The sequence below is a fragment of the Amia ocellicauda genome, chromosome 6, assembly GCF_036373705.1.
Source record: "Amia ocellicauda isolate fAmiCal2 chromosome 6, fAmiCal2.hap1, whole genome shotgun sequence".
Lineage (NCBI taxonomy): Eukaryota > Metazoa > Chordata > Actinopteri > Amiiformes > Amiidae > Amia > Amia ocellicauda.
In genome coordinates this window covers 48,862,776-48,882,134 of record NC_089855.1, presented here as the reverse complement: position 1 = coordinate 48,882,134, position 19,359 = coordinate 48,862,776, and the positions used below count along the sequence as shown (strand labels likewise).

Sequence of the window (19,359 nt, the reverse complement as noted above, 5' to 3'; positions counted from 1 at the left end):
GAGTCTCACACAACTCCAACATCAAATCTAAATATACAGGGTGGTCATTTTTAAAGCTACTCTCATGTGTTTTGGTCCCGGGAGAGGAGGCAAGTTCAGATCCTCGTTGGTGACGCCAAGTTGTAGAACCGTGTCGGAAATAAGTGAAGTCGCGGAGACAAAGCAAACAGAACTTCAATCGAGCCGCTCGGAAGCCCCACATCAGGAATAATTCCTTCAGTGAGGCTTAATGTTTACAGACATGAGTACAACTTTATAGGAAAGTGACGTAACATCTTATGGCCGTTCATCCAATCAGAAGATACAGGTCCGGGTCCGTTTATGATCTGTCCTCCCGTGAAGAGGTGATGGATCCAAAGCAGATGTCCGTCTTTGATGTGCACTAGGAAGATGCTATCCCACGGTCGTCATTTACCTAGTGTCAATGCTCAGTAACAGAAACAATTCCTGCCTATCTGGAGAAACGATTAAGTCATAAACAAATTTTCAGCAGACATCTGTAGGCTATTTCGGCACCATGTAATCTTTCATTACCAACAGGAGTTTCTAACAAACCAACCTTGTTGACCCTTTACTTGTCCTGCTAAATCTAATCTGCTCAGTCTGTATACAAACTACTTCTAATGCTAGTATTAATATGAAACATTATATAATTATCACAAAACACTTTCTTCAACTTTCTATACAGAGTCTTCAAAAATCATGAAAGGCATCGACCACATCAAACCAGAGGAGCTTTTTCAGATCAGCAGGGACACATGCAACCGGGGACACAAATGGAAATTGGGCTTTAAGGCATTCAAGACAGAAAACAGGAGACACTTCTTCACACAGAGACGCGTCACAATCTGAACAAACTCCCCAGCGATGTGGCTGAAGAGACAATTTGGGATCATTCAAAAACAGACTGGATAGGTACCTTGGATCACTCAGTTATTAATGGACACCAAATGAGCATGATGAGTAGAATGGCCACCTCTCATTTGTAAACTTTCTTATGTTTTTTAATATGTATTCTCAAACCAGACTGGACAGGTGTCCTTCTTCTGGTAGTGACTGACTGTGGTGTGCATCAGTTCTTCTCTGCCCCAGTTATTATTATTGCATTGAAATAGAGCGTGACTGCGGTCCTTGCATCAGAACAGTTCCAGGTGTAGCCTTCAGGGTCTCTACCCTATGTATTTTATATACAAAGTTGAGGCCCCCTTAGCAGGCGTTGCCTCAGGGAGGGCTTCATTACTTGTCTGCTGCCCTCCTCCCTTGGTTATACTATTTGGTTATACAGTAACCCCTCCCTCTTTGGGCAGTGTTCTAGACTTGAAAGATAATGATGGATTGTGAATGCAACCCCAGTTACCTGAAAAAGGAAGCACTGCCCTAAGACTCCCCTCAAAGAGAAAGTAGAAGTCTGCGCAGAGCATTATATACAAACAGGAAACAGGGAGGGCTGTTTGTATCATGTGAAGACTGGCCTAGGAGCAGCTTTGATAGTAAAATGTTTTGTATGAAGTACCATGGAAATTTGTTTAACCCCTCCTCTTTTGGGCAGTCTTCTCTTTAGCATTTACAACCCATCTCTACTTATCCGTGATATTGTTTTTCAATGATCGTTTGGAAAGTTTGAATTCATTCTGAAAAGACACTTTGTATGTTACTTTCTGACATAGCAATACCTAGACTTCAGGATTATAATTTTGCCTAGCTGCACACTTTACAATGGCACATTTCTTCTTCGAATTCATTTCTGTCAGCCACTTACACACACTGATTATACATATTTTGTCACTTGTTTTCACATTTGCATCACAATTTTAAGATTTGTTTGTACCCTGGTTGATATACATTGTATGAAAACTTGAATTAATTTAGAAATTCAATTCAAAACAAATGCAACTGAAAAGTGCAATGCTAAAAAAAAATTTATTCATTTTGTTTTGTTCACAGGACTGCACTGTCCACAATGTTTTCCTTGGTTGGTCTTCATGGTGTCAGCAAGATCTCCTTGTGCAGTACAAATATTTCCAGCGGCGATCTCTTTAAACACAGAAAACAATAAACTGTTAAATTCAGACAGATATCATTACACATTTGTACCCATTTATACAGCTAGGCATTTTAGTGAAGTACCTTGCTGGAGGGTACAACAGCACTGCCCCATGTGGGATTTGAACCTTCTAGTTTTGAGTCTAGGGCCCTAACCACCACTCCACAGTGCTGCCTGATTAGATCATTACTATCATCGAGTCCTCAACCTTTGAGTCTGATGCTGAGTCTATGTATCAGACTCAAGCCTTAAAAGTCTTTTAAAAATGAGCACAGTATACAAGTAACTTTCTAAATATTTCTGACAATGTAAAATAATATTAAGCTGTAAAACAAAAATTAATTTAGTTTTTTTTCAGTTGTTCAGTTTTTTCAGGCTAACATACACAAATGAAAAATCACATACTCATGCTTATTGTGATGGTAGCTTTCAGCTCCTACAAGGTAGTTCTGACTTGGAACATTCCAATTAATATCTTCATCAAAGTAGTTGATGTAGGGTGTCCAAAAGCAGTCAAAGTTGCAGACATTACTGACTCTGCAGCATTGGAACTGCCACCTAAAATATAAATAACATTAGTCTTCACATTCATATTTTCATGACATTAGTTTTACATTAAAATATAATCACATAACTGGGAAGATGTATGGTAGATTACATTAAGCTCAACAAATATTCATGGGAAGAAATGGAGAGTGAGAAATTCTGTAGTTTTGAATTAAATGTGTCCAGATCCTGGGAAGAATTGATACTCTACTGAAATATATAGCATTGACGATACTATTTGTTACAGCGTACTACAGATATTCTACTTCAAGCTGGTTTCAGAAACCTTGGTTAGCACTAGTCTTAAACTACCATAGCTAAAATAACATTGAGTAGTAATAAAAAGACTTATAAAAATCTTGGTCTGTGAAACCAGATGTTAGATCTTAAAGCTTTCTGTGAGGAATGTTACTATCATTGTTGAGGTTTTAAAAAGGTTTCAAACATTACCTCCGATCTTCATGACGGTTTTCATGGAAACTGTTCATGCCACTAATGACTCCATTGTATGGACAGATATATGTGAATTCCTGATCAAAATTATTCACATAAACTGACCAGGAGCAGTCTGGAAGATTGTCAAAAGTTGATTTACATCTGAAATCCCACAAACGATCTTCATGATGATTATGATGAATGCTAGAAAGAAGATAAAAACAAGGCAGATTTTTTTCGTGTTGTCAAAAATGTTCTTAAGTTACACAAAATATACACTAATAGTCACCTATAACAATATCCCTATTTTGTTTTTAGTAAATCATAATACAAAAACAATAATTTAATTTTAGTGATGAATACATCTAAAAGTCCTCTATCAATTTATCTCATACAGAATGACCAATGTAAGTCATTTCTACTAAAAACAACATTTAAGATGCTCCCCAAGACACAGAATTACATTGAATTCCAGTATTTATTTATTTTTCCATATTGAATATGTTATTCCTAAATTAAAAATAAATACATAAAGATTTCAGTCAAAAGATAATGAAAAACCTTATGTTAAGCAAGAGTTTTGCTTAACAGGATTTAGACCATGTTTGGAGGGAGGCCCAGTACAGTACAATGTCTCATGATGAAACACCTCATCCCACCTGTTGCCACAATCTTTCTTGTCTTTTTAAATTTATGATCATACGCCCACTTGCAAAATACATAATCCCAAAAATCCTGCAAGAGAGGCTGTAGCAAATTGCATTTCTACACAGTGAAACCAGACTGATCCCTGGTCCTTTTTAAATAAAAAAGGGCAAAAAAAGGCCTGGTAGCAAAGATGTATAGGGGAAGGGGAAAGTAAACATCACGTTATTTGACTGGTGAGTCTGACCTTTGGAGTGAAGCTAATGATTGAAGGAGACGTAAAGACCAGATAGCAACATATAATGCAGCAGGAACTATTGCCTCATGACGAATGATGAAACCACAGATGTTTTTGGTAATGAATGGGCCATCTATGACTTTTTTATGATTAGAGCAGCTTTGGTGATGTACAGTGAGGGAAAAAAGTATTTGATCCCCTGCTGATTTTGTACGTTTGCCCACTGACATGGTAGGTGTATTTGAACAGTTAGAGACAGTCTAACAACAAAAAAATCCAGAAAAACGGTTTTCAAAAAAGTTATAAATTGATTGTTAATGCATGTTAATGAGTGAAATAAGTATTTGACCCCTTCGACTTAGTACTTGGTGGCAAAACCCTTGTTGGCAATCACAGAGGTCAGACATTTCTTGTAGTTGGTCACTAGGTTTGCACACATCTCAGGAGGGATTTTGTCCCAGTCTTCTTTGCAGATCCTCTCCAAGTCATTAAGGTTTCCAGACTGACGTTTGGCAACTCGAACCTTCAGCTCCCTCCACAGATTTTCTATGGGATTAAGGTCTGGAGACTGGCTAGGCCACTCCAGGACCTTAATGTGCTTCTTCTTAAGCCACTGCTTTGTTGCCTTGGCTGTGTGTTTTGGGTCATTGTCATGCTGGAATACCCATCCACGACCCATTTTCAATGCCCTGGCTGAGGGAAGGAGGTTCTCACCCAAGATTTGATGGTACATGGCCCATCCATCGTCCCTTTGATGCAGTACAGTTGTCCTTTCCCCTTAGCAGAAAAGCACCCCCAAAGCATAATGTTTCCACCTCCATGTTTGACGGTGGGGATGGTGTTCTTGGGGTCATTCCTCCTCCTCCAAACACGGCAAGTTAAGTTGATGCCAAAGAGCTCGAGGTCTCATCTGACCACAACACTCCTCTGAATCATTCAGATGTTCATTGGCAAACTTCAGATGGGCCTGTACATGTGCTTTCTTGAGCAGGGGGACCTTGCGGGCGCTGCAAGGTTTCAGTCCTTCACGGTGTAGTGTGTTACCAATTGTTTTCTTGGTGACTATGGTCCCAGCTGCCTTGAGATCATTAACAAGATCCTCCCGTGTAGTTCTGGGCTGATTCCTCACCGTTCTCATGATCATTGAAACCCCACGAGTTGAGATCTTGCATGGAGCCCCAGACCGAGGGAGACTGACAGTTAATTTTGTGTTACTTCCATTTGCGAATAATCGCACCAACTGTTGTCACCTTCTCACCAAGCTGCTTGGTGATGGTCCTGTAGCCCATTCCAGCCTTGTGTAGGTCTACAATCTTGTCCCTGACAACCTTGGACAGCTCTTTGGTCTTGGCCATGGTGGAGAGTTTGGAATCTGATTGATTGATTGCTTCTGTGGACAGGTGTCTTTTATACAGGTAACAAGCTGAGATTAGGAGAGTCCCTTTAAGAGAGTGCTCCTAATCTCAGCTCGTTACCTGTATAAAAGACACCTGGGAGCCAGAAATCTTGCTGATTGATAGGGGGTCAAATACTTATTTCCCTCATTAACATGCAAATAAATTTATAACTTTTTTGAAATGCGTTTTTCTGGATTTTTTTGTTGTTATTCTGTCTCTCACTGTTAAAATACACCTACCATTAAAATTATAGACTGATCATTTCTTTGTCAGTGGGCAAACGTACAAAATCAGCAGGGGATCAAATACTTTTTTCCCTCACTGTATTACTGATTTGCTTACTCTTGATATTCCTGGTGAGTTGATAAATCCTAAGCTCTGAACCCTTTTCATTGTGTTCATCATTCTTATAAGCACTGACAGCAAGCTGATACAACAGTGGTAGTCTCACGGTTCCCCAGTACACACCATCTCTCTCCACTAGAGGCCGCTGTCTCCCTGTCTTTCCTTTCCCCTCACTGTTCTTTTCTCACCTGTCAATCACCTATTAACATTCCGGTCTCCCATGTGCACTGGTTCACTCTTCCTCTGTTTCCATTGGCTCTGCACATTCTTCCCAGTTCCTGCTCCCTGTCTTAAACCCCTCACTGCCCTCACTCGGGGCGAAGTCTCGTCAAGTGCTGCTTACAACTCCGAGCCCTGTTTCCTCCGAGCCCTGTTTCCTCCGAGCCCTGTTTCCTCCGAGCCCTGTTTCCTCCGAGCCCTGTTTCCTCCGAGCCCTGTTTCCTCCGAGCCCTGTTTCCTCCGAGCCCTGTTTCCTCCATCACCCGTGACCTCAACCACATCTTCGCTCAGCCCTTGTTTACTCTGTTTGCCTGATCCCACGACCCTCGCCTGTGACCTCAACACCGACTCTGCCTTGCCTTTCTTGCCCTGATTTGCCAGTACCCAACCCACACCTTCCCGACAATCCCGCGATCCAGCACTGCTCCTGGGTCCCTGTTCCCAAGCCCCCGAGGTACTCGTGACAGGTAGTCTGCTCATATGATGCATCACAGAAGCACAGCGTGGTTGCGCAAGACATTTGTAAAGCCTGATTTGTGTAACTGAATCAATTGGTATTTGTGAAGTGGAGAAAGTGGATCAATTTAACATTTTATATAAAGCAACAAATGAATTTGCCCATTTTGAAAATCATGCTGTTATTGTTTTCTACAAAAACTACACCACTTCAAAACCCAATTCTGATAAAAAAACATATAAGCATTACAAACAATCTTCGTTGTTTCAGATTAGTTGATTTATTTTAATGACATGAATCTTTCAAGGGTTAAGAGAATCAACCAATACAATTATAAGTTATACATCTTACCTGTGTATATAAGAAATGGACTGGTATGTGGGACATTGAAAATGTAAAGGCTGGTCATAATTATTTTGCCATCGTAGATCTGGGGAACAAAATAATTAACCTAATTATATATATAGCCTATTCTCAATTACTGCATAATCTGATATTCTGCAAAATGCATAGTCTGATTCAATACTCCAAATCAGTAACGTATTCAGATTAATCTTAATTAAAAAAAAAAAAATACAGTAAATTCGGTTTAAAAATTAAAACCTAATGCATTAATTTCAAATAATTTTGCAGAGTTGGGCATTAATTGGAATATGATTACTAAGACAAATGATCATACAAGCCTTCAGCTAAGACTCCAAGAAAAATACAAGATATCTGAAAAGACTCCGAGACAGTTAATGGCCCACCTGGGACACTATATGTGCACACACCATTGTCATTAATGTGTTGTTGTTGTTTTCCATTTCACATTAATTTATCTTGTTTGGACTTTGTTGGAACTTGTTTGGAAATTCCCCGTGCATATCTTCCATTGTGCATAGTATGAAAAACGTAATTATTTCAGTATTACATCACTTTTACTATGACAGTAATCTTTATTATTTACTTATACACTGAGAATAAATTCTCAGGATCTTCTTATAATGTATGCACTTCTTAAAGCCAGTTAGAAACAGAATAAGTCTTTATATATAATACATATAGAGCCCAATATTTAAATATATACTGGTAAGAGTAAGAATATGTAAAAGTAAGTAGCTGTTAAACAACTTTGAATGCTGTACAATTCCAAAGATTAAATTACCAAATAAATACATGTATTTATATATTATAATAATTGAATTTTGTAATTTAAAATATAATCAATCTCACCTTTTCCATTAACTTGAAAACCAGCAAATATCAAAATAAGAAGATTTATTCTCTTCATGGCTCGTCTGCAAATGAGAAACCTTTGTGAAATGTGGGATTTTAACACTCATGGCAGTCTTTATATAGAAACATTTCTGAAATCCATTCCAAAATGATTAAAACAAGGACACAAAGCTGCACACAAGGTTAAACTTTGTATTTACACAGGTGTCCTTAATGGTCTAAGGTGGGGGAAGGAAGAATGAAAACAGCTCATATTGTTATCAGTATTTGAAAAAATAGTTATGCCATGTGATTAATGTTATATGTTAAAAGAGGTAAAAGTATTTATTATATATTTATATTATATTTATTGTGTTTCTTTATATATAGCCAGGTGGTACATTTGGCTTTAGTGTTATTTTCCTCACTGAAAAAACAGGGGAAAAAAAGTGGACTGTCAGATTTATGAAAGCATTTTATGTATGATTTACACAGACGTATATTGTTTAATCTCTCAAAGCAATTTCATTACTTGCAATTAATTTAATCCGAAGCAAAATTGGACACCTAGTTTGAATCATGTAGGGTGAGTGTGAACCAATAAAGTAAATTTTGAACCAGAAATGAGTATCAATTCAAACCGCTCAAGAGAAGAAACTTCCTGAAAGATCATTGGTGCGGAAATATCTCCTGGAATCTCGGTAGAGGTAAGCATGGTGATTGATGTTATTCTGCATTTGTCAGTGTGTGTTGAAAATGTAGACACTATTTGGTGAAAGTATTACTATGTGTAAAACAATATATTGATTTGTGGTGAAGATAAATTTCCGATGCTGTTAGTTAATTAGCCTATGATAGTAGAACATCTATTTGAAAAAGTGGGTGAAATGTTATTCGAAAATACAACAGTAATACGAAACATCAGGCCAGAAGGTAGTTTCTCCTCTGTTTGTTATTTACGATGAGAATCTTGGAGACAATGTCAAACAGTATGATTTAAGTGCCTGTTACCTAAAACCGTGTGTGGACCTATGAACTCTGTTCTATAATTATATATATTCTGCTTAGTTAGCTTTTAAGATAACATAGTCATTACTTTCTAATTATAACCAGATCTTTGACTTTTGGTGTATAAAAGTCTCTTACTTTTTCTATGAAGGCAGAGCAACTTTGGGATCTCCTTGATTCACTGTTTCTCACCACACTGCATGTATTAAAGGCACTGCAATGAACTTTCCAACCTGATTGAAGACTGAGTTTCTTCCACAAGCCCATTGCACAATCTACTGATATGGATTTCCTACAGGCAGACCCATATTGAGGATATCTTGGTGTGCTTTACTAAAGCTTTCTTTTATTAATTTTAAGAAGACCGCATTATCATGTTCGGTGTCCGGCATTCCAGAGTGTTCTTTAAAATGTAAGATATTATTTGTTAGAATATATTTTTCTATGGGAAATTCTATACCATCTGGTTTGGTAGAGGAAACAGACCTCCTCCCTTTTATCTAAGTTCCCTGGTAGCCCTGGTAGCCCTGGTAACCCTATCTTTATGACCAGAGACCAAAAAGGGACCTGTCCTCTGATTGGCTCCTAGCCAAATTCAAAATGACCCCCACTTCTAAATTACTTTAGCATAAGGCACCCAAGTCATGGTGGTGGCAAAATGCTATTGGTTGGAAGGAAACCTTATAAAAGGGAAAACAAAGAGAATTTGAGTTTCTCTTAACTTCTTCATCCTGCAACGAGACACAAGACAGAGCTGGAGAGGAGAGACAGAGAGAGACACACCGCTTCCTGCCTGACCACACTGGCCTATAAGCTGTACTGTGAGGAGAAAGAAGAAAATGGGTATTATCTGTTTCTTACTGTAATCCAGCAGAAGCTTAATATTACTTATTTTCAGTAATATAATTGAATGATATTAGTTTCCTATTTTTGTCAAAATAAATGATTATTGCACATCTGTGACTTGACCGCATCTTCCCTCTAAAAAGAATCTTAAAAGAGAAACCAATTGACTATGAGTTTTCAGTTCAACTATTTATTTAGATTGACTGAAAAACCAAGCATTTCCAAATTCTCTTACATAGTGGTGGCCAGTACGGGGATGATGACGGATATTTGCTACAAGTCACAGATTGCTCTGTAGTGTTAATGTGCATCATTGACAGAATAGCGCTGTATATCCGACTTTGCCTGAAAGACGAACCTCGCGTAACGGTGTCGTCAGCAAAGCCAGGATTGTACGAACTGATCATTGACCTCAGGAGTGTGTAGTGATTTCAACTCCAAGGAGGAAAACCACATAAAGTGTGGGCGAGTGATTGAAAAGTGACCTTCTGTAAACAGAGGCAAACATGGATCATCTGTGTCAGAAGGCAAGCCATTGTGTCCATAAGGACCGCATTAAAAACGCCATAGCAAAGTGTGCGAGCACTTCATTACAGAGCTTAGAGTCCTGTTTAGGGGAGTTAACACACGAGAAAGTGAAGAAGTCACAGTTTAAATTAGCTGCTTTGTATGGGTTAGATCTTATCTGATCATTCTGCCGAGGTAGAAACTAAATTGAAACGTGTTAGCGATGAGAAATCTGCCCTGCTTTTACAAAATGCAGAGCTGAGACTTCAGATGCAGACAGTGAGCAATAATGCTGTGATCGCAGCTGCTGCGTGTTTCGATGAAGAGCTGCGCAGATCTGAGAACGAGAGTCTGAGACAAGAGAACCGCTTTTTAAAACAAAAGTTCAATGATTGCCAGGCAGCTCTCAGACACACTGCAAACAAAGTTTCACAAAGTAATCACACCGCATGTAAACAGCTAGTAATGCGCTTAAAACCAAACTGCGCATGAAAACTGCTATCATTGCAGCTGTCGGAGGTCCGTGTTGTCCTGAACTGGACTCTGATGATGATGATGAATATGGGGAAGAGCTAGAGAGAGAGGCGTGGGGCTGTGAAGTCAATCCTGAATCCGCTCCCGTCTGTGCGCTTCGCACTCGGGCTGCAGTGAACCGCAGGATGTTAAGGACGAGCGACACAGAGCCGAGTTCAATACATGACAGTACGAGAAGAAGATGTCATTCAGAAACACAGACAGCTCTGATGATCCTCAAGTCAGTCATGAGCCTCAGACAACTAAGCGAGAGCATTCAAAGATGATTTGGGTCCAATTACTCTAGAGACAGATTTAGAGGAATTAATAATTCGACTTTTATCTTGCATTCAGTTACACCCACAACTGAACGACCTGCATTGGAAAACAATAGTTTTAGCTGCTTGTTCTCCAACTTTAAGATCCCTGTTAAGTGTTGATGAAGTGGGGAGAGCGACTGCGTGGACTGAGATCTTAGAGTTAATAAGTGAAGCTTGTGGCTGGAATGCAGCAGATTGGGGAAGTAAATTTTATTCTGCAACACAGAGAAAAGGCGAACATGTAAGGGCATATGCTCTGAGAAAACGAGCTCTCTATTTGATTCTGGATACAATCGATGATGATATATATGATGAACAGTTTAAGAAATCCTTTTTACATGGATTACACCCTGATTTGAAAGCAATCCTGGGCATCTCAGCTGATGCAACCAAGGATTGGGAGAATTTGTTTCCTAAAATTTGCAGAGCACAGGAATTAGTGAAACAAGGAGCTTGGAAATCTGTTAAAATTGATAATAAGGGGAAAACTGAAAAAGAATCCCGTGAAAAACTATTCCAGGTCGAGGGGCCTCATGGTTTCTTAAACACTGAGCCTGAATATGGGCCTTGTCCCCTTCATAATCCTCACTGGGAAAAGAAACACAAGTCTGGTTACAAGCGTAACAGGGGCAGAAGTGACTGCGCTGGAGATCAGACTCACACTGACCCCAAATTAAACAGACAGGTCGGGATACCCCGAGGGTCAGTGCCTAACATGACTCCTTCTGCCTATGATGAGTCAAAGGCAGCACCGGCTCCTCCTCAGCACTCAACTCCTCCCCTGTATCCGCAGAAAGAGCTACAGCTCCTGCGTCAGGAAGTGCAACAACTGCGCACTGATCTCATAGGGAAAGCAGCCCATGCACAGCACGCATAGGGGTGCGTGGCCTCCCTGAAGGTAGAAACGAAGCTCTACCGGGACAGATGGAACAGGCCGATCTTAAGAGCAGCTGTTGATGGAGGCCCACAGCAATGCATGCTCTTAGACACTGGTGCTTCTGTATCTGTCCTACATGCTCAATCTCCACACACACACACACACACACACACACACACACATTATCTACAGGTATTACAGCTAATGTATCTGGGTTTAAGGGAGACATGACTACTGCTATGAAGGGTATAAAATGTAATTTGAAAATAGGTGATTATCAAACAACTTGGTCTCCTATATTAATGCCTTTACCTGAGGGTCAGTCAATTATTGGTTCGGATGTCTTGAGAAGAGAAGGTGTAATACTTGATTACGCTAATAATCAGATTTGGTTTAACAGAGGCAGAAATGTTGTGTACACTGTTAGTGATTCACATGCAGTATGTACTATTAAGTCACCAGGTGAATTACCGCTTCCATTCAATGAAAATTATGCAGTGAGGCGAATAATAGCAAAATACTCTGATGTGTTTGCCAGGCATCAGCATGATTGTGGTAATGTGGGTCAGGAGGAAGATATCAATGGTCCTCCTCACAAATTTCAAAAACAATATGGGATCCCCACTGAAAGTCACGAATCTGTTGCAACTGTTATTAGTTCTCTGTTACAGCAAGGAGTCATAAGACATTGTACTTCTACAACAAACTCTCCAATTTGGCCTGTGCGGAAGCCAGACGGATCCTGGAGACTGACTGTGGACTACAGGCAACTCAACGCTATGACACCTACCTGTGCACCGATTGGAAGAGACACTGCCACTCTACTGTCCCGTGTCCCAACTGACAGTAAGGTCTTCACAGTGCTGGACATTTCCAATGGTTTCTGGAGCGTTCCACTTGCTCAAAATTGCCAATACAAATTTGCTTTCACTTTTAACAATCAGCAATACACATGGACTCGCTTACCGCAAGGTTTGCATAATTCTCCAACTATTTTTCACAAGCGGATGGCTGAGGCTATAAAAGGTTTTCCCAGACCTGAGTGCCTTGTCCAATACGTCGATGATCTACTGCTTGCTACAACTACAGAAGAAGAACATCTTCAGCTCTTTGATGAACTCTTAAGTCTCCTTTCACAAGCAGGTTTGAAAATCAACCCAAAGAAAGTGCAATTGTTTCGAGACTCTGTTTCATATCTAGGGGTTACTCTCACTCCAGAGGGGAAATCACCTGACAATGCCAAGGTTCAGCTAATCACAAAGTTGCCTTTGCCTGTCACTAAAACTGCATTGCGTTCTTTCCTAGGTTTGATGGGATACCAAAGAGACTTTATTCCAGAGTTTGCTACTTTTGCAAAGCCACTATATGAACTTTTGAGAAAAGAGGTGCCTGAAGATTTCTACAGAACTGAAACTTGGACAGAGAACCACACTAAAGCCGTTGAACAGTTAAAACAAGCATTAGTGCAAGCTACTGTGCTGCTAACTCCAAACCCTACACTACCTTTTCACCTAGAGGTGGGCTCCTCCAAAGAAGCACTGACTGCCGTGCTTTGTCAAGAACGCCACTGTGTGCTGAAACCAGTAGCCTTCGCTTCACGGTGTCTTCAGGGTGTTGAGAGACAGTATGATACGTGCACTAGACACTTGTTAGCGACTTTTTGGGCAGTGAAACATTTCACTTATATTACAGGACTGAACAAAGTGGTGCTACACACACCACATACTCCACTGAACTTGTTATTGAAGCCCACAGATACTTTAGTTTCATCACAGAGACTTTCACATTGGACTTGTTAATGTTGCAACGTGACTTAGACCTTGATTGTAAACGAACCACATTGATTCCACAAATGTTGCTTATGCAGGGTAAACCACATGAGTGTCCATTGCCTGACACTGATATTTTGCCTAATCCTTTTGTTTTTGAGCCGCGTTCACAGGTTCCGAATGTGTATATTGATGGATCAGCATACATTTGTAAGAACTCTGGTAGATTTCTAGCAGGTTTTGCAGTATTGTTCCCCGAGTACACTGTTAAATTTTCTTGTCCAGGACAATCGTCACAATATTCTGAATTGGCAGCTTTGCTAGAAACGCTTAGGATAACTGATGATTCTGCAGATATTTATACAGATAGTGCTTATGTTGTTACTGCATGTACCTTGCTACCTCTCTATACCAAAAATAATTTCCGATCATCAGATGATCGTCCCTTGAAACATGCTACCTTACTACAGCATATCTGGTCTTCTATTCAGTCGAGACCAGGCAAAATTGCTGTTTTGAAAGTTAAGGCCCATGTGAGAAAGGATCGTAGAGGTGAACATCATATCAGAAATGATGAAGCTGATCGGTGTGCTAAATTTGCTGCTAGACACTGTGGTCCATGGCATTTGCCAGACCCATTGCCTACCAATGAAAATGTCTCTGCCTTGGCTAACTCAGTCTCTTTTTGAGATTCAAAAATTAGATTCAGACATCCAGACTAATATTCACTGGCATTTGCAGGAGAAACCGCTTCCACAACCTACGTTTTGGTCTCACAAAAGTACTCTGGTGGGTGCGGGTGATTCTGACAAAGTCCTCATGGTAAACATGCCACAATCTGAATACCCTGTAGTCTGTGTTCCCTCACAATTAGCTCCAGATATTTTTGACCTATTTCACAGCTCACCAGTAGGAGGTCATTTTTCTGTAGAAAAGACACTAGAGAAGATTACACAGTACTACTGGTGGCCGACTATGAAAGCTGACATGACCACTGCATGTAACCACTGTCTTGTCTGCTTACAGGTGAATCCTGCACCTTTCACACACAAATCCAAACTCAGACTATCAACTCCGCCGGAAGGTCCCTGGACTCATATTCAAATTGATTTCATTGGTCCTTTAGCCAAAACATCACAGGGAAACCAGTATATTTTGGTTATCCTTGACAAATTCACAAAGTGGATTTAGGCTTTTCCTTGCAGGCGTGCCACTGCTGCCACTGTAGCGAAAACTCTCATACAAAATGTGTTCACTAGGTGGGGACTACCGAAGGTGATTGATAGTGATCGAGGAACACATTTCATAAGCAGTGTAGTGAAAGTTATGTGTCAAGCATTAGGCATCACCCAGAAATTACATATTCCATTCCACCCTCAATCGTCAGGAGTAGTCGTGCGTTGAAACCGCACTCTAAAAACACTTTTGAAAAAAATGTGTCAAGACAATCCAAAAAGGTGGGCTTTACCTCTGTGCCTAATGGCAATGCGGTCAACACCACACACCACTACCAGAATTACACCACATCAAGCAATGGCTGGACGTCTTATGCATGTCCCAGGACATTGTTTGCTTCCTTTAGAAGAACAACCTGTTCTTTTGCAAGCTGCTAATGTGACTTGGTTACGAAATTGCCTAGCGTCTGTAGATCAAATGCAATGCTTTGTAGCTAAACAATTAGGCCACAATTAAGAAATTAAGACAAATTAAGAAATATTTTGACACCAAAGTTCATGAAGAAGAACTACAGATTGGTGACAGATGTATGGTTCGAAATTACAAACACAAACGCCATACCTTAGAAGCCGATTGGTATGGACCGTTCCTCATTGTGGACAAATTAAGTCCAGCAGTGTACAAAGTCAAAATTCAGGAAAAAGGCAAAGATACTCTTAAATGGTTTCACATCAATCAGATAAAAACTGTTAAGTGATCACTGCTACCCTTGATCTTTCAGGTGTTCCTGAGAGAAAATGGAGACCATGATGCTATTCCTCGTTGGTTTCCTGGGGGTTGTCATTGATGCTGCAATAAGTTTACAAACAACCATGAGACTCCAAAACCATTATGGGAATTGCAAGCCTAAAATTTGTTTTGAATATTTATAATCTGACTTAGATGTAGAAACTGCTGTAATAGTATTCATGTGTGTTATCCTCATTTAAACTCTATAATATGTGTTACTGGATCTGTAGTTAGTAGACACTTGGTTTGTGATGTATATGATGCACAAACTTGTCAATCCCTGTCACTTGAATTTCCATAACTGTTGAAAACTGTTAGTGTTACCAATTGAAACCACATATAGACACTAAGACTATAGGTTTTATTTTTATTTTGTATACAGCTGAAAATGTGATGAAGTTCCTGCATAATATGTATGATTTAGGTATTATTGCACATGGAAAAGTATTAACTCTACAACAATTACCTCCATTTGTAGGTCAAATGAGAACCTCATGGCATGTTGTGGATGATACTGAGTGTTGTATTACCTATCGCTCTACAATGTTGTGTACATGTAACGTTACTGGAGACCCATTACAGTTTAGGGTTAATAACACAATGAAGTTATCAACCATACCTGCTGTACCTGTGGATAAAATAGGATATTTGCAAGCACGACTAGTAGGCAATCACACGTAGTGCATTACAACAAACTATTATTTGTACAATAATTTGGAATGTCAAATAACTAACTCCAATTTCTGTGTTCAAACCAGAAGTGCAATTAAGATTGGTGTTCTGACCTTGCCTTATATTCCGCAAGACTTAAATTTTGCACCCATGTTGCCAGCTATGTTTGCAGAGATCCTGAAACCTGTTGATGCAAAGGTTTTATAGAATATGGAGCCTTTGTTGTACTTTCTAGTATAAAAATCAATCACAAAACAGTTCAACAGGGGGTACAACATTTGATTTCTGATGGAAATATGGAGATCACTTACAAGCATTCTTGGTGGGATTTTGCTTTTAAAGGTGCTACTTTCTTATCTGTGTTAATTGTTACTATGTGTATGTTTTATTACCTATGTCCTCTAATATGTATTTATTATAGTGATGTTATCACCATTCGGAGTGAGACATTAGTTTCACGTAATAAGCTTGGTAAATCCAATCTACCTCACAACTACATATAACAGATTCATTGACTAAATGTTTATTTGTATTTTGTAATTCCTGTTTTTTTATTATTATTATGTTTTTGTTTTGTTTTGTTCTGCATTATTTTTTATATTATTTTATTATTTACTGAAAGGTCAAACATCTGTTGAATGTTTTTCCCTCCCAAGGTGGGGACTGTAAGATATTATTTGTTAGAATATATTTTTCTATGGGAAATTCTATACCATCTGGTTTGGTAGAGGAAACAGACCTCCTCCCTTTTATCTAAGTTCCCTGGTAGCCCTGGTAGCCCTGGTAACCCTATCTTTATGACCAGAGACCAAAAAGGGACCTGTCCTCTGATTGGCTCCTAGCCAAATTCAAAATGACCCCCACTTCTAAATTACTTTAGCATAAGGCACCCAAGTCATGGTGGTGGCAAAATGCTATTGGTTGGAAGGAAACCTTATAAAAGGGAAAACAAAGAGAATTTGAGTTCTCTTAACTTCTTCATCCTGCAACGAGACACAAGACAGAGCTGGAGAGGAGAGACAGAGAGAGACACACCGCTTCCTGCCTGACCAGACTGGCCTATAAGCTGTACTGTGAGGAGAAAGAAGAAAATGGGTATTATCTGTTTCTTACTGTAATCCAGCAGAAGCTTAATATTACTTATTTTCAGTAATATAATTGAATGATATTAGTTTCCTATTTTTGTCAAAATAAATGATTATTGCACATCTTTGACTTGACCGCATCTTCCCTCTAAAAAGAATCTTAAAAGAGAAACCAATTGACCTATGAGTTTTCAGTTCAACTATTTATTTAGATTGACTGAAAAACCAAGCAATCCAAATTCTCTTACAAAAAGTAGTGTATTTTCGTTCCCTATAATCATAGTAAGTCTCTCCTGGCTTGTGTACGAGGCCACAGATTATACCCCAATTTCAGTGTCCTGCCCTGAGAGCTGTTTTTACAGCCTCGATGAAGCAAGTGATCCTTTGATTATTATTATCATTTCCAACTGTTGTCCAGGTACCATCCTGCTGGGCTGCGGTTAACTGGTCCCAGATTGGCCTTGGAAATTTAGTTTTAACTATTATGTGTATGTCTTTAGTGTGCATTTGATGTACATCTAACATCTCATTTAATTTTTCCCAGAGTTCTAGATTCCAATGATTGGGTTTACGTTTTGGAATGGCGCTTAAGATTGTGTGTTTCTCTCTGGGCGTAAAGAGACGGTGCACCGACGTTGTTAATGCATGTAATTGTCCGTCAGCATTGCGATGTTGTCTAGTGCGTATCTCTATGGGTGCTAATTGTACTTTTTCTGATTTAAATGAACTCAAATCTGGGTAAAGTTTATACTCTGTTCTATTATCAATGGGGTTGTCTGATATCTCAAATATTTTTCACATTCATATTCCCAAGCCTTTTGGTGTAAATCATCCCAGTCTGGATCATTCACTTCTATATGTGCCTCCAAGGCACTTGCGCATCATTTTCCTACATTATTAGTTTGTTCTCATTATTTTCACATTATCTATCTCTTTTTGCATCTCAGCGACTTTCTCTCTTAATTCTTTTATTATTTCTGTATTTTCCTCATCCATTGTGATTTGTATCTTTCTAATTTCGCACTATACTGACAAAGAATGACGGAAGCTTTATTGGTGTTATCTCGCTTTTCCTTATTCCACCATTCTTTATGCTGTTTGGGAATCCAGTTATGATCCCATCCTGCTTTTTCCATTTTAAGTTGAAGTTTTTTAAACTTCTCTTGTAGGTATTCACATATACACATCTTATATTGCTAGTATGCCAATCCAATCTTTTGCCAACGATGTGGCAAAATCATTCGACTTTATTATACCTCCGGTTCTGTCTGGCTATTGACCACCACTATCACTGGTTGTTGTGTACAAGGATTTCCTTGTTTAACATGGAGCTCAGTAGGCCTTGATGTGCTTTTTGGTTCCTTTGGTATCTCTCCCTGCAGATCTGTCTTATCTTGGAGTTCACCCTGCATTGATCCTCCACTGTACAGTCAAGCTTTCTATTTGTTTTACCTCTACTTTTCCACAGGTTCACTTTCAATTACAATCTGATAGCCTCAAAATCCTGAGATCAAATCTAAATATACAGTGTGGTAGAATAAAAAATACTCACCCTTGTTTTTTTCCCGGGAGTGGAGGCAAGTTCAGATCTTGTTTGTGACGCCAAGTGTTGAACCCTTCTCGGAAATTATTGGAAAAGTTTTTGAGATAAAGCAAATGGAACTTTATTATCAAGCTAGCTTGGAAGCAACACATCGGGAAATTCCTTCACTGAGAACTTAGTTTTTACAAACATGAGTGCAGCTTTATAGGAAGATGACGTAAAATGTTGTGGCCGTTCATCCAATCAAAAGGTACAAGTCCGAGTCAGTTTGTGATCTATCTTTCCGTGAAGAACTGCTGAATCCAAAAAACAGATCTCTTTCTTTGATGTGCACCGGGAAGATTTGATCCCACGGTCATCATTTAACAACTGTCAATCAATCATTAACAAAAACAGTTCCTGCCTATCTGGAGAAACAATTCAGTCCATAAACAGATTTTCAACAAACAGCTGTGGGCTATTTCAGCACTGTGTGATCTTTTATTACTAACAGGAATTTCTAACAAATGAACCTTGTTGACCTTTTGCTTAGTCTGCTAAAGCCAATCTGCTCAGTCTGTATACAAGCTATTTATAATGCTAGTATTAATATAAAACATTATATAATTATCACAAAACACTTCTTTCAACTTTCCAATACAGGATCTTCAGCTATAAACAACAATATAATTATATTCATATAAAACAGAATGGATTAGAACAGTAAATGATTCAGCTATGTTATTCTGTGG

The 19,359-nt window shown here is 39.2% G+C and overlaps 2 protein-coding genes across 5 annotated transcripts in view; both read right to left on the bottom strand.

Annotated features, from left to right (window-relative positions):
• Positions 1-19,359, bottom strand: part of LOC136751661 (myelin-associated glycoprotein) — a 363,254-nt gene that overhangs the window by 260,409 nt on the left and 83,486 nt on the right. The gene's annotated exons all lie outside the window — the stretch shown is intronic.
• Positions 1,902-18,793, bottom strand: LOC136751663 (hemagglutinin/amebocyte aggregation factor-like). Of its 2 annotated transcripts, none has more exons than XM_066707456.1 (6): positions 18,638-18,793; positions 7,542-7,606; positions 6,678-6,756; positions 3,041-3,229; positions 2,450-2,602; positions 1,902-2,034 (listed from the first exon to the last, which is right to left on the bottom strand). In XM_066707456.1, the coding sequence occupies exons 1-6, from the start codon at positions 18,778-18,780 to the stop codon at positions 1,989-1,991; spliced, it is 675 nt and encodes a 224-aa protein (XP_066563553.1). In that variant the 5' UTR covers positions 18,781-18,793; the 3' UTR covers positions 1,902-1,988. The 2 variants fall into 2 exon arrangements, with proteins under 2 accessions (XP_066563553.1, XP_066563555.1); XM_066707458.1 differs by lacking the exon at positions 18,638-18,793 and adding an exon at positions 8,670-8,792.

What these genes read in the sequence shown, in the direction of transcription:
- LOC136751663 (XM_066707456.1), bottom strand. Translation starts at nt 18,780, where the DNA reads ATGTGTTGCTTCCAAGCTAGCTTGATAATAAAGTTCCATTTGCTTTAT. An exon ending in TCCATTTCTTATATACACAG is followed by an intron (nt 3,230 to 6,677) that starts GTAAGATGTATA and finishes TCTTCTTTCTAG; the next exon opens with CATTCATCATAATCATCATG. An exon ending in AACCGTCATGAAGATCGGAG is followed by an intron (nt 2,603 to 3,040) that starts GTAATGTTTGAA and finishes TTTATATTTTAG; the next exon opens with GTGGCAGTTCCAATGCTGCA.